The following is a 10,257-nucleotide window of genomic DNA, read 5'->3' as shown; positions in this document are numbered from 1 at the left end:
ACTCTGTCTCAAAAAAAAAAAAAAAAAAAAAAAAGTGTCCCAGAAAGAGACTGCAGTGCCAGGTCACTGCTCAGCCATGCCAGGGTTGACTCATCCCTGAGTTGCTGAGCCCTGGCCAGAAAGCTGCACTGTGGCTCCAGGACTGAGCGTGAATGGCACTGGCCCTGTCCACGCTTAAAGCCAAGTTCCCTCTGCTCTGCTCTGCTCTGCTCCTCTCAGGCCTTCCCCGCCCCTCATGGACCCTGTCGTCCTCTTGGGCCTTACTGGGCCTCAGGGGCATGAGACACACCTGTGGCTGCCCGGACACGGCTCAGTTCTCTTCCTGCCTCACAGCTGCTCATTGCCCCTCAGGGCCCTCTTCTCTCCTCTGTCCCGGAACAGGCCATGGGGGTCCCAGCCTTCCCTCTCCAGCTCCTTTTCCAGGCATACCTGCCCAGTGGCCTCCCGGACCCCCCTGACCACTCCCATCCCCCACTCAAATCCCACAGGCTCTACTTGCAAACACACCTGGAATCCAGTGGCTTCTGCTGCCGTGGCCGCTCTCCACAGTGCGACTGCCATCACTTCCTCATAAGCCTCGCAAGTCCCTTGCAAACCCGCAGCCAGAAGCTCCTGTCTCCAAACCTTGTCCTTACCCCAGCCCCACAAGGACTAGGGGGAGGCCTCTTCACCCAGCACCCCGCAACCGAGCCTGGCTCATGCCCCCACTGTATCCGAGGGTGCCTCGCCAGGGCTCCGTGACAAGTGTGCTCCAGAACCCGTCTTTTCTAGTGGTGGAGACCTCACTTTGTGCCAGGCTCACTGCTGCCCATAACATAGGACACGGTTATATTTGAATTTTGGATAAACAATATGTAGTGGGAGAAATCCCTAACACTGCAGGGATAGACAAGAATCTGGATGTTCCTGGAGTTGACTGGCTAAATCTGGCAATCTAACCCTAGAAATAAGGTACGTTCCTGGCCTCCCTTGCAGCTAGAAAGACCACATGAGAAAGACTGACCAATGGGATGTGAGCACTGCCCAGGCCACACCCCTAAAGAGAAGGCTCAGCCTCCCCACCTCTGAGCAGGTGCTGATTCCTGCCCTACACCTTACCCTGCCTGGGGCCTGCAGTGACCTCAGACCCCTGCTCTCCCTGGCCTGCATTAGAGGGGAGAGACATCCTCCTAGCTGACACCTGACTCAGTCGCTCCAGGTGTGTGAGCTCCAAGGGAGGACTCTGTTCACTGCAGATACCAGGCACATCCAGCTCCACCAGTGCCAGGCTGAGGCGCCAGGGCCAGGGAACCAAAGCCCCAGCGGCCGAGTCTTGAGGGCACGTGGCAGTCACCTCCAGCCTGCTGTTGCCATGATTTTGTTTCTAACCATGTGCCTGTATGGCTTCAATAAAAGGCTCTACTTTTACCGAAAAAGCATTTACAGAATGAATGGAAAGGGGGAGGTGTTCGCTTCACCTGAAGGCCTGTGTGAACAGGTCTGTGTGCTGTGTGCACAGGTGTGTGGATGGGAGCGCGGCCACATCAACTTCCCATCCAGGGCTCCCTGGTGGCCAGGAACCAGGCTCAGGGCTGCAGGTGGGAGCTGGCAGGGGAGCTGAGGCTGTGGGGAGTGGCCCTGTCCTCTCTCCCCAGGAGCCTCAGGCAGCCTGGTCCACCAGCTCAGCGGTGCAGGACCCTGGAGGAGCTCAGCCCTGGGGCAGCTGCTCTGGGGATTCAGAGGGCTCAGGCTGATTTCTACACTTCTCCAGCCTCAAAACAAGGGCAGGCAGGCAGGGGAGCAGGTCTGAGGAAGCACAGGGCGCTGTGGACGGACATGTGTGTCCACCTCTCCGCATGGGCGCTGGTGTGGGACAACCAAGAGGGCTTGCCCAGGTGAAACAGCTGGGGAAACCCAAGCCCAGAGAGGGGCCCCACCCAGGACTGCTGTGGCCGACGACGCAGGGGCTATGGTGGCCAGAGCAGGGACACAGGACACACGCATGCCGCTGGGCATTTATTGACAGGGAGCAGCACGGTCCTCAGCGCCCGGCCGGCCAGCAGGCACACAGAGAGCGGCGCTCGGCTTGCAGCAGGAGGGTCTCCGTCTGCAAAGCAACAAGAGGTGTGAGGGTGCAGCCCAGCAGCCCACGGACATTCCCCAGGGCCCCCGCCCACCCAAGGCAGCCCTATCTCCACCTGCTCCTGAGACAGACAACGTGAGGTCCTGGCTCTAACCCCCACACCCAGAGCCTCCCAGCCTTCTCTTGGCCTTCCCTTCCCTCTGCGCTGGCTCCCACTGGCAGGGCCTGCCTGCGGTCTGCGGGTGCCCACACCACACCTGAGTGCCCACCTGCCTTCTTCCAGCTCCCACAGCACTCTCAGGGGTCCGCTGTCTCCCACTCCCTCTCACCCTCATGCCTAAGGATGGGTGGGGGCTGCTCCTCCCAAAAGCCCAGCTCCAGGCTCCATGAGGGGAAGAGGGCTCCATGTCTCAATCCGAGCCCTTTGGAGTGTTCCCAAGAAGGACACTAGGGCTGGTGGGGGTGGGACCAGGCAGGGTCTTCCCTGCTTTCTCCCTCCTGGAATTCTCCCTTTCCAGGAAGAAGCACAAGCCCCAGCACAAACAAGAACTCTTTAGCGGCACCCATGGCCTGAGGGTCCCCTGTTCATCCAGGCTTGGAGGGGGCCTTAGCCAACCTGTGCATCCACGCAAGATCCAGGCCACCCTTCCCAGCCTGACCCCCATTCCTGACACTTTGGTCACATCCTCTTTCCTGGCCTCAGTTTCTCCTCTGTCCCAGGGCCTCGCTGCCCACCTAGAAGATCCTGGATTGGGCTGATAGTCCTTCCCCAGGGTCCAGGTCTGTTACAGCCCTCAGGAGTGGCGCTCACAGGACAAAGTGCCCGGTGAGGGCCTTCTGGGGGAGGGGCTAGAAATAGAGCATGCTGGAGATGGCGGGGTCTCATCGGTAAGACAGGTGTCCAGAGTGTCCCCAGGATGACTGGAGCCAGCCAGAGGAGGGGGCATAGATGCGGGGTCTTAAATCAGGGGTGAAGGCTGAGGGACCCCCCACTCCCCAAGGGGGGCTCCTCCGCACCCTCCCTGCCCTCCCCAGCCCCGGGGAGCCCGGGAGGACCGTCGCGCCGCGGGCACTCACCCGGGCGTCCAGGCTGCAGGCTGTCTTCCGCAGGTCCTGCAGGGCGCGCTGCATGAACTCGAAGGCGTGGCAGTCCACGCATGGGCGGCCTGGGGGAACGCGGGCCAGGGTGGAGGGGGGGCAAAGGGGGTCACCCGCAAGGCCCCCTCGCACCCTAGGCCGGTCTACCCGGAGCCGCAGAGCGCACGTCCCTACTCCCCACGCCACCATCTCCCGAGAAGGGGAGGACCCGCCCCCGGGAACAAAGGCTAGGCGCCGTCCTCCCCGCTGGGCCCCGGCCCCGCCCCGCTCCCCGGACCCCGGGACCCCGCACCTACTCTGCGCGGGGACGGCGCTCCCGGCGGGTTCGGCGCCGACCCGGGCGCCCAGCAGCGCCAGACTCAGCAGCAGCAGCAGCAACGGCGGCGGCGACATCGGGGACCGGCACGCGGGCGGGGGGGCCATGGCCGGCGGAGGGAACGGGGCCGCCCTGAAGCCAGCCGGGGGTCAGCGGCGCCCGCCCCAGGCCGGTGAGCCCCGTCCCCCCCGCGGGCCACCCTGCCCGCGTCCACGCCGCAGGCCCGGGAGCCCCGGACCCACCCACCCCGAGCCCCGGAGCCCCCGCCCCGCCCCCGGCTCCCCGGCCCGAGGACGCTTGTCCCCTGGTCCAGCGAGCCTCCAGCCCGCGCCCCGGATCTCGAAACCCCCCATTCGGACGCCCGCACCCCCGCCCTTACCGCGGTACAGGGACCCCGGGACCAGCAGCGCGGGCGACTCGGGGAGACGTTCCGCGTCCCGCGCGCATGGCGCATGCGCTCCGACCCGACCCCGCCCGGGTCCCCCCCCACGTCGTCGTCATGGAAACCCGAGTCTGCGCGAGCAGCCTGGGACGCTCCGGGAATCGGGCGCGCCCCGCGCTGGCCTGGGGCTGCATCCGGGAGCAGTGTCCAGGCCCACGGCCAATGCAGTCTAGAGGGCTGCCTGGAGGAGGCGGCGCCGGAGCGAGACCGGTGGGAGCAAAGCTGAGGGAGTAGGAAACCTGCGGCTGGAGCTCGGCGCGTGGCGGTCGATCCGAGGGAGCCTCTCGGTGCTCGCGAGGGGCGGCAGCGGTGCATGCAAGCGCCTGGCCTCCGACCGCGGGCTAGTGGGGTCGCGGCGGCGGAGGAGGAAACTGGCCCGGGGAATCCGCTCGGGGGATCTGCCCCCTCCCGGCCGGCCCTTCCCTGGCCCAGCCTCGCCGCGATCCTCGGGCGTCAGGGGGTCACCAGCCTGCTCCTTCCCTCCCGGCTGCCCCCTCCCCAAGGTCCTCCTCCCGCCTCCCGGTGGCCTCCGAGCCCGGAGAGCCGCCTGCCGGGAGCCCCGAGCACAGGTCCTCGGCCTCTGCGCCCGTTTCAGCCCCGTGAACTCAGGGCTGTTGGCCTTAGAGCCGCGTGCCGCCAGTGGCCCCCGGGGGCGCCCGCAAGTGCTTGTCTGGGCCCCGGGCCCCTGGGAGGGATGGTCCCAGCCCCACGCCGACCGAGCCTGCGGCCTCCGCAGAAGGCACCCTCCCACCTGCGCTGTGGCCGGGAGCTCCGGGACGAGCCACACCCCCGCCAGGTCCCCTTCTTGGTGGGCGGAGCCGCACCCCTCCCGGGAGGCCGCCCCGCTCGCCACGCAGCACCCCCAGCCTCGGGCACCCCCTCCCGCGCGAGCCGCCCTCTATCCTGAAGCCCCGGGCCTGTTCCCGGCACAGCTGGGGCCGCGGACGCTCCTGCTTCTCGCGCGGGCAGAGCCGCCCCTGCACGGGCCGGACGCAGGGTCCTGACCCTGAGTGGGGGTGGGACGGCGGGGTGAGGTGGGGGAGCGTGCCCGTGACCGCCACTCCCTCCTCCATGTGGTGCTTACGCCGGGCTTCGGGACCTGGTGGAGCCTCAGGGGTGCGCTCCATCCCCAGCGCGCAGAAACGCAGGCGGGGCCGAGGGGCGGGTGGGGGCTGCGGGCGGGTGTCCAGACGCCGGGGAGGCAGCGGCCGTCCCGAGTGTTGGGCGAGTGCGCATCTCCGCGCTCTTCTTCACCCGGAGCCCCGAGCCCGGAGCAGGCGGTCGCGGTCCCCTGGTGGGGCGGGGGCCGCAGAGGGCTAGTCCAGCGCGGTCGCCGGCCGCGGAGCCTTGGGTGGGACGTGCGCTCCGAGGACCCGCCCGGCCGCAGGCGTCCTTCTCCCCATCCGTCCCATGCCGCGCCCGCTGTCGGCCTGCTCCCGCCACCCCTGCCCCCACCGCCCACAGACGGCCGCGTCCACGCGGGGAAGGGAAACGCCTCCCCAGAAGCGGGGCGGGCTGGGCATTGAGCGCCGGTGTTGCGGACAGCGGTGCCGTAGGGGTCGCCAGGAGTCTCGGGTTCGCTGCTGCCCCAGGGTCTGGATGGCACCGGGCTGCCTTCGGCCTCACTGCCCCGCCCCGAACACGCCTCGCGCGCCTTCTCCCCGTCCCCGGCACCCGGGGCCTGCGGGCCTGTTGCGTCCAACCATCCAGTCTGGCCACCGACGGCCGCGCACTCCCTCTCCCCTCCTTTCCTGGGCACCTCGCTGCACCCTCGGGCCGCACGCGCACCTTTGCTCCCGCCCAGCCGCCTCCTCCCAAGGCACAGTCGCTACCCCAGGGTTCTCTCTGGCAAACAGGCTGAGATTCCCCCTGGCGCCCCTCGGCGGCCCGCACCTCTCCAGCCGTTCAGCGCCTGCCGGTTTCCGTGTCCAGCCCGATCCTGCCGGGTCAGGGTCCCCTCCCTCCCATTTGTCCCTCCGCCTGCCCCATGTTGCTGGGCGATACCTGTCCCCCACCTGTCCACGTCCTCTTCCCTGAGCCCACAACCACCCTTCCAGAAACCCTGTCAGCGCCAACCCCAGAGCCACGGAAGTCCTCTCCACCCCGCGCCTCTCTCTCCCTGGTACCAGCCCCTTACCTGGGCTTGCAGAGTCGCAGCCTCACTGTCTCGCTGCCTCCAGCCCCCTGCGGTCCAGTCTCTACAAGGCAGTCAGGAGACCTTTATTTTAAAGTGCTGGTAAAGTGTGCATAAACTTCCCATGTTAACCAGTTTCGAGCGTGCGGCTCAGCGGCGTTGAGCGCGCTCACATGGCTGTGCGGCCATGCCAGGCCTCTCCCCTTCTTCCCAAACCAAACCTTTGCCCTCATTTAACCTGTAACTCCCCGTGATCCATCCTCTTCCCCCGCCTCTGCTTCCTCTCTGGAATGCGGCCACTCTGGGGCCCTCACTTAAGCGGAACCCTCAGTGTTTGTCCTTCTGCGACTTGACTGGCCTATTTCACTTAATGCAGTGTCCTCTCCTTGACTCTTTTTTTTGAAGAGACAGAGTGCCTTGTGCCGCCACACCTGGCTAATTCTTAGATTTATTTATTTATTTATAGACGGGGTTGCACCATGTTGGTCAGGCTGGTCTTGAACTCCCGACCTCAGGTGATCCGCCCGCCTTGGCCTCCAAAGTGCTTGGATTACAGGCATGAGCCACCACGCCCGGCCAATTCTTAGATTTTTTAAGAGACGGAGTCTCGATGTTGCCCAGTCTGGGCTCAAGCGATCCTGCCGCCTCTGTGGGCAGCACAGGCGCCACTGGGCTGTGGATGGGCCCCCTGGCTGCTGTGAGTGCAGAGGGGCCTTTGGGACCACATCCAATGCTGCCCCTGTGCACGAGGCTCCACAGCGTCCATCTCACCTCCAATGGAAGTGTAAGCCCTGACATGGGGGAGGGCCCTCAAAGTCCGCTGTCCTCTCCCAATATGCCCCACCCACTCCCCTGCCCAGTTGCTGGGCTTGGGCTGCAAGCCTCCCTCAACTGAGACCCGCCGGGTCCTGCAGATGGCCAGGGCTTCTCCCACCTCCCCGCTCGCTGGTGTCTTCCCCCCACCCTGAGTCCTCCGCCGCCACGCCAGCCCACCTGTCTGAGTCTGTATGAGTGGCCATAACAAAACACCGCAGACCTTGGAGCTGACAACGGAAATTTAAGAAGTCCAAGACCAAGGGCCCAGCCCCTTCCGCTTGGGGTGAGAACCTTGTTCTGGGCCAAGTGTGTGTGCTCAGAGAGAGCCCGAGCCCCTTCATTCTTGGGAGGACACTCATCCCACTGGATAAGGGCCCCACCTTTGTGACTATTTAACCTGAGTTACTTCCTTAGAGGCCCCGTCTTCAAACACAGCATGCTCCAGGCCAGGCCTTCGACATGGGAGTTTGGGGGGACACAGGCATTCAGCCATAGCAGCACCCCACCCTATCTTCATTTTTCTCACTTCTCACTATGGACTTTCTTGAAGTTGTGGCTTGTTTATTGTGTCCAGTAGCGTTAAAGGGCAGTGCGGGGAGGGGAGGCAGTTTTGCCCTCCAGGAGACTGGGCAGTATCTGGAGACATTCTGGGTTGTCCCAACTGTCGGGGAGACGCTCTAGTGGGTAGAGGCCGGGGTTGCTGCTAGAACTCCTGCCATATGCAGGACAAGCCCACGGGGAAGCATCTGACCATGCAGTCGTCCGCGTGCTGTAGGCGTGAGCCTCCGAAGAGCGAGGCCGTGGGTACAGGAGTCTGTGTCTCTCTTGCTCCCCCTGCCAAATCTTCAGCATCTAGGAGGGTGCCAGACGTCTCGACAGCACACATTAGTGTGGAAACATGACTGCCAGGGGCCTAGGGGCACAGGACGCACAGCAGGGCAGGCAAAGCAAGAGGCCAGTGCAGCTGAAACCGCAGCAGGTGGGAAACGCCAGGCGGGAGGGGCAGCCACACAGGCGGGGCCGGGGACCAGCTGCTTTCCCCAGGGCTCCAGGCAGCCCAGGCACTGGGTGGAAGGAGCGAAGGGGGCACACTGCAGGAAGGCCTGCAGCCGGACGGCAGGAAGCAAGGTGGTTGGCTATCGGGGGTGGGCTGCATGGAAAGGAGGAACCGAGGGCTGTACACGGTGGCTCATGCCTGTAATCCCAGCACTCTGGGAGGCCGAGGCGGGCGGATCACAAGGTCAAGAGATTGAGGCTGGGGCAGGAAATCGCTTGAACCTGGGAGGCGGAGGTTGCAGCAAGCTCAGATCATGCCACTGCACTCCATCCTGGCGACAGAGGGAGACTTCCTCTCAAAAATAAAAAATAAAAAAAGAATTGGAAAGGAGGAGCTGGGCGCCCACAGGGGCCACCTTCAGGGATGAGAAAGTGAAGGGGTGCAGGGAGAGTGGCTTGCCAGCTGTGGGTCCCTCTTGGTAACTGTAAGTTTGAGATGTCAGCCCTCCGGCCATGGGCTCAGAGCTCAGAGCTGAAGCCTGGCTGGGTGTACGGGAGTGGTCAGCGTAAATCTGGTACCAGTAGTGGTAGCAGGAGGCTCCGGAAATGAACCCATCACGCAGCTTGCCCAACCTGTGCCCCTCCACATTCACTTAGGTTCTGGGCACTGTAGGGCAACGTGTGGGTTGGGGCATCTGGACACTCCCCTCAGGGATCCCAGAGAGGCCAGATCCATTGTCTCATGCCTGCCTTGGGCTCCATCTGTGATGACGTCTGAGGGACCTTCTCCTTCCGGAGCAGATGTACCCACAGACCCTCTAGCACTGACTCTTATCAGTCGGGACCCCCACCAGCCCTCACCCTGGATTCACTTCCCCTGCATGGGGGACTCATCTGGAGAGGTGGAGCACACAGGAGTCGCTGACGGATTTCGGATTTCGTCCAGGATATCAGGTAGGGAGAGGCAGAGAGGGCACTGCCAACCCCAAGAGCAGTGCATGCGCTCTGCAAGCAAACGGTGTTTATTCGGGAAGAGGGCGTCGCAATGGGAACGTCCCAGCCACAGAAAGCTATGTGCAGATTCAGGGAGGTAAGCAAAAGCAGGTTTTTAAATAAAAGGTGAGGATCACATAATTGTTTTGAGACAACTATCCTTGGTGACAGGGATCGATAACCAAAGGTGAACCAGTTCAAGGTGGGCAGGCAGTCGCTGGGCAGATGTCCTCACAGAAGCGTTTTTTGTGCAAGGCCGGGGTGGCCTTTGTGCAGTCTTTTGTGACAGTTTTGTATTAGGCATCATGCCGAGAATCCTCCCCTCATGACCTTTCCTGCCTCTATTTGCCATTTGCCAGTGTTTCTTTGGTTGGTATTTGTTTTAACAGAAGTGACTCCCTTTTTATTCTGACAACTTTCACACTTCCCCCTTTTGATCATGATTTTCCTCCAGAGTCATCACTGATTGATCATCCTATAGGTAGGTTTTGATTGTCGCGGGGTGCGGGGTGGACCTATTCCACATGGCCCCTCTGGTTCCGCACTGGAGGAAGTAAATGGCAAGCAGACTGAGCGTCCAAACCCTTTTACCCACATTTGAGCGACAAGGGAGGTGTGGAGGGAGTGGCCCTCCAGATATGTCTACCTGGAGTCCAGTTTTTGTTTGTTGGTTGGTTTTTGAGATGAAGTTTCACTCTTGTCACCCAGGCTGGAATGCAATGGCATGATCTCAGCTCACTGCAACCTCTGCCTCCCTAGTTCAAGCAATTCTCCTGCCTCAGCCTCCCCAGTAGCTGGAATTACAGGCACGAGCCAGCATGCCCAGCTAATTATTGTATTTTTAGTAGAGATGGAGTTTCACCATGTTGGCCAGGATGGTCTTGAACTCCCAACCTCAGGTGATCCCCCAAACCCTCGGCCTCCCAAAGTGCTGGGATTACAGGTGTGAGCCACAGCGGCTGACCGTCATCTTGATTTGTAATTTGAATGTCTCTGATTATAGCACTGGAGGTGTGGTGAATTTTCTGTGTGGTCCATATGTCGAGCATAAGATTTGTTCCTTAAAATTCACCTAGTTTCAGTTCATAGAGTTTTAGAGCAGTTCTCATTTTAGTAATTTCATGGAAGAATCTAGAAGAATTGAGGAGCTATAGACTAGTCTATAGATGGATAACAAGAACTCAAGAATAATGCACAGGCCTCAGTGCTGCAGAGAATTAAAAATCTAAACCTCTTGCAGTTTTACTATAAGCAGACCATTAGCTCAAGAAAACTGTTCTAGGCCGGGCACGGTGGCTCAAGCCTGTAATCCCAGCACTGTGGGAGGCCGAGGCGGGTGGATCACGAGGTCAAGAGATCGAGACCATCCTGGTCAACATGGTGAAACCCCGTCTCCACTA

General features: G+C 62.2%; 1 protein-coding gene across 1 annotated transcript; it reads right to left on the bottom strand.

The window, feature by feature from the left end:
• Positions 1 to 1,976: 1,976 nt before the first annotated feature.
• On the bottom strand, positions 1,977 to 3,945 carry CUNH4orf48 (chromosome unknown C4orf48 homolog). The gene is made up of 4 exons (XM_017539019.2): positions 3,856 to 3,945; positions 3,457 to 3,608; positions 3,140 to 3,228; positions 1,977 to 2,086 (listed from the first exon to the last, which is right to left on the bottom strand). Exons 1-4 carry the CDS (start codon positions 3,921 to 3,923, stop codon positions 2,021 to 2,023), a joined length of 375 nt encoding a protein of 124 aa, XP_017394508.1. The 5' UTR covers positions 3,924 to 3,945; the 3' UTR covers positions 1,977 to 2,020.
• Between the last annotated feature and the right edge of the window lie 6,312 nt (positions 3,946 to 10,257).

Source organism: Cebus imitator, unplaced genomic scaffold (assembly GCF_001604975.1).
Source record: "Cebus imitator isolate Cc_AM_T3 unplaced genomic scaffold, Cebus_imitator-1.0 Scaffold117, whole genome shotgun sequence".
In the NCBI taxonomy this organism is placed as follows: domain Eukaryota; kingdom Metazoa; phylum Chordata; class Mammalia; order Primates; family Cebidae; genus Cebus; species Cebus imitator.
This window is presented reverse-complemented; position numbering and strand designations above follow the sequence as displayed.

Excerpts from the sequence above, each read along its gene's own strand:
- CUNH4orf48 (XM_017539019.2), bottom strand. The coding sequence starts at position 3,923 with ATGCGCGCGGGACGCGGAACGTCTCCCCGAGTCGCCCGCGCTGCTGGT. Across the intron at positions 3,609-3,855 it reads CCCGGGGTCCCTGTACCGCG|GGCGGCCCCGTTCCCTCCGC; the intron begins GTAAGGGCGGGG and ends GGCTGGCTTCAG. Across the intron at positions 3,229-3,456 it reads GAGCGCCGTCCCCGCGCAGA|GCCGCCCATGCGTGGACTGC; the intron begins GTAGGTGCGGGG and ends GCGTTCCCCCAG.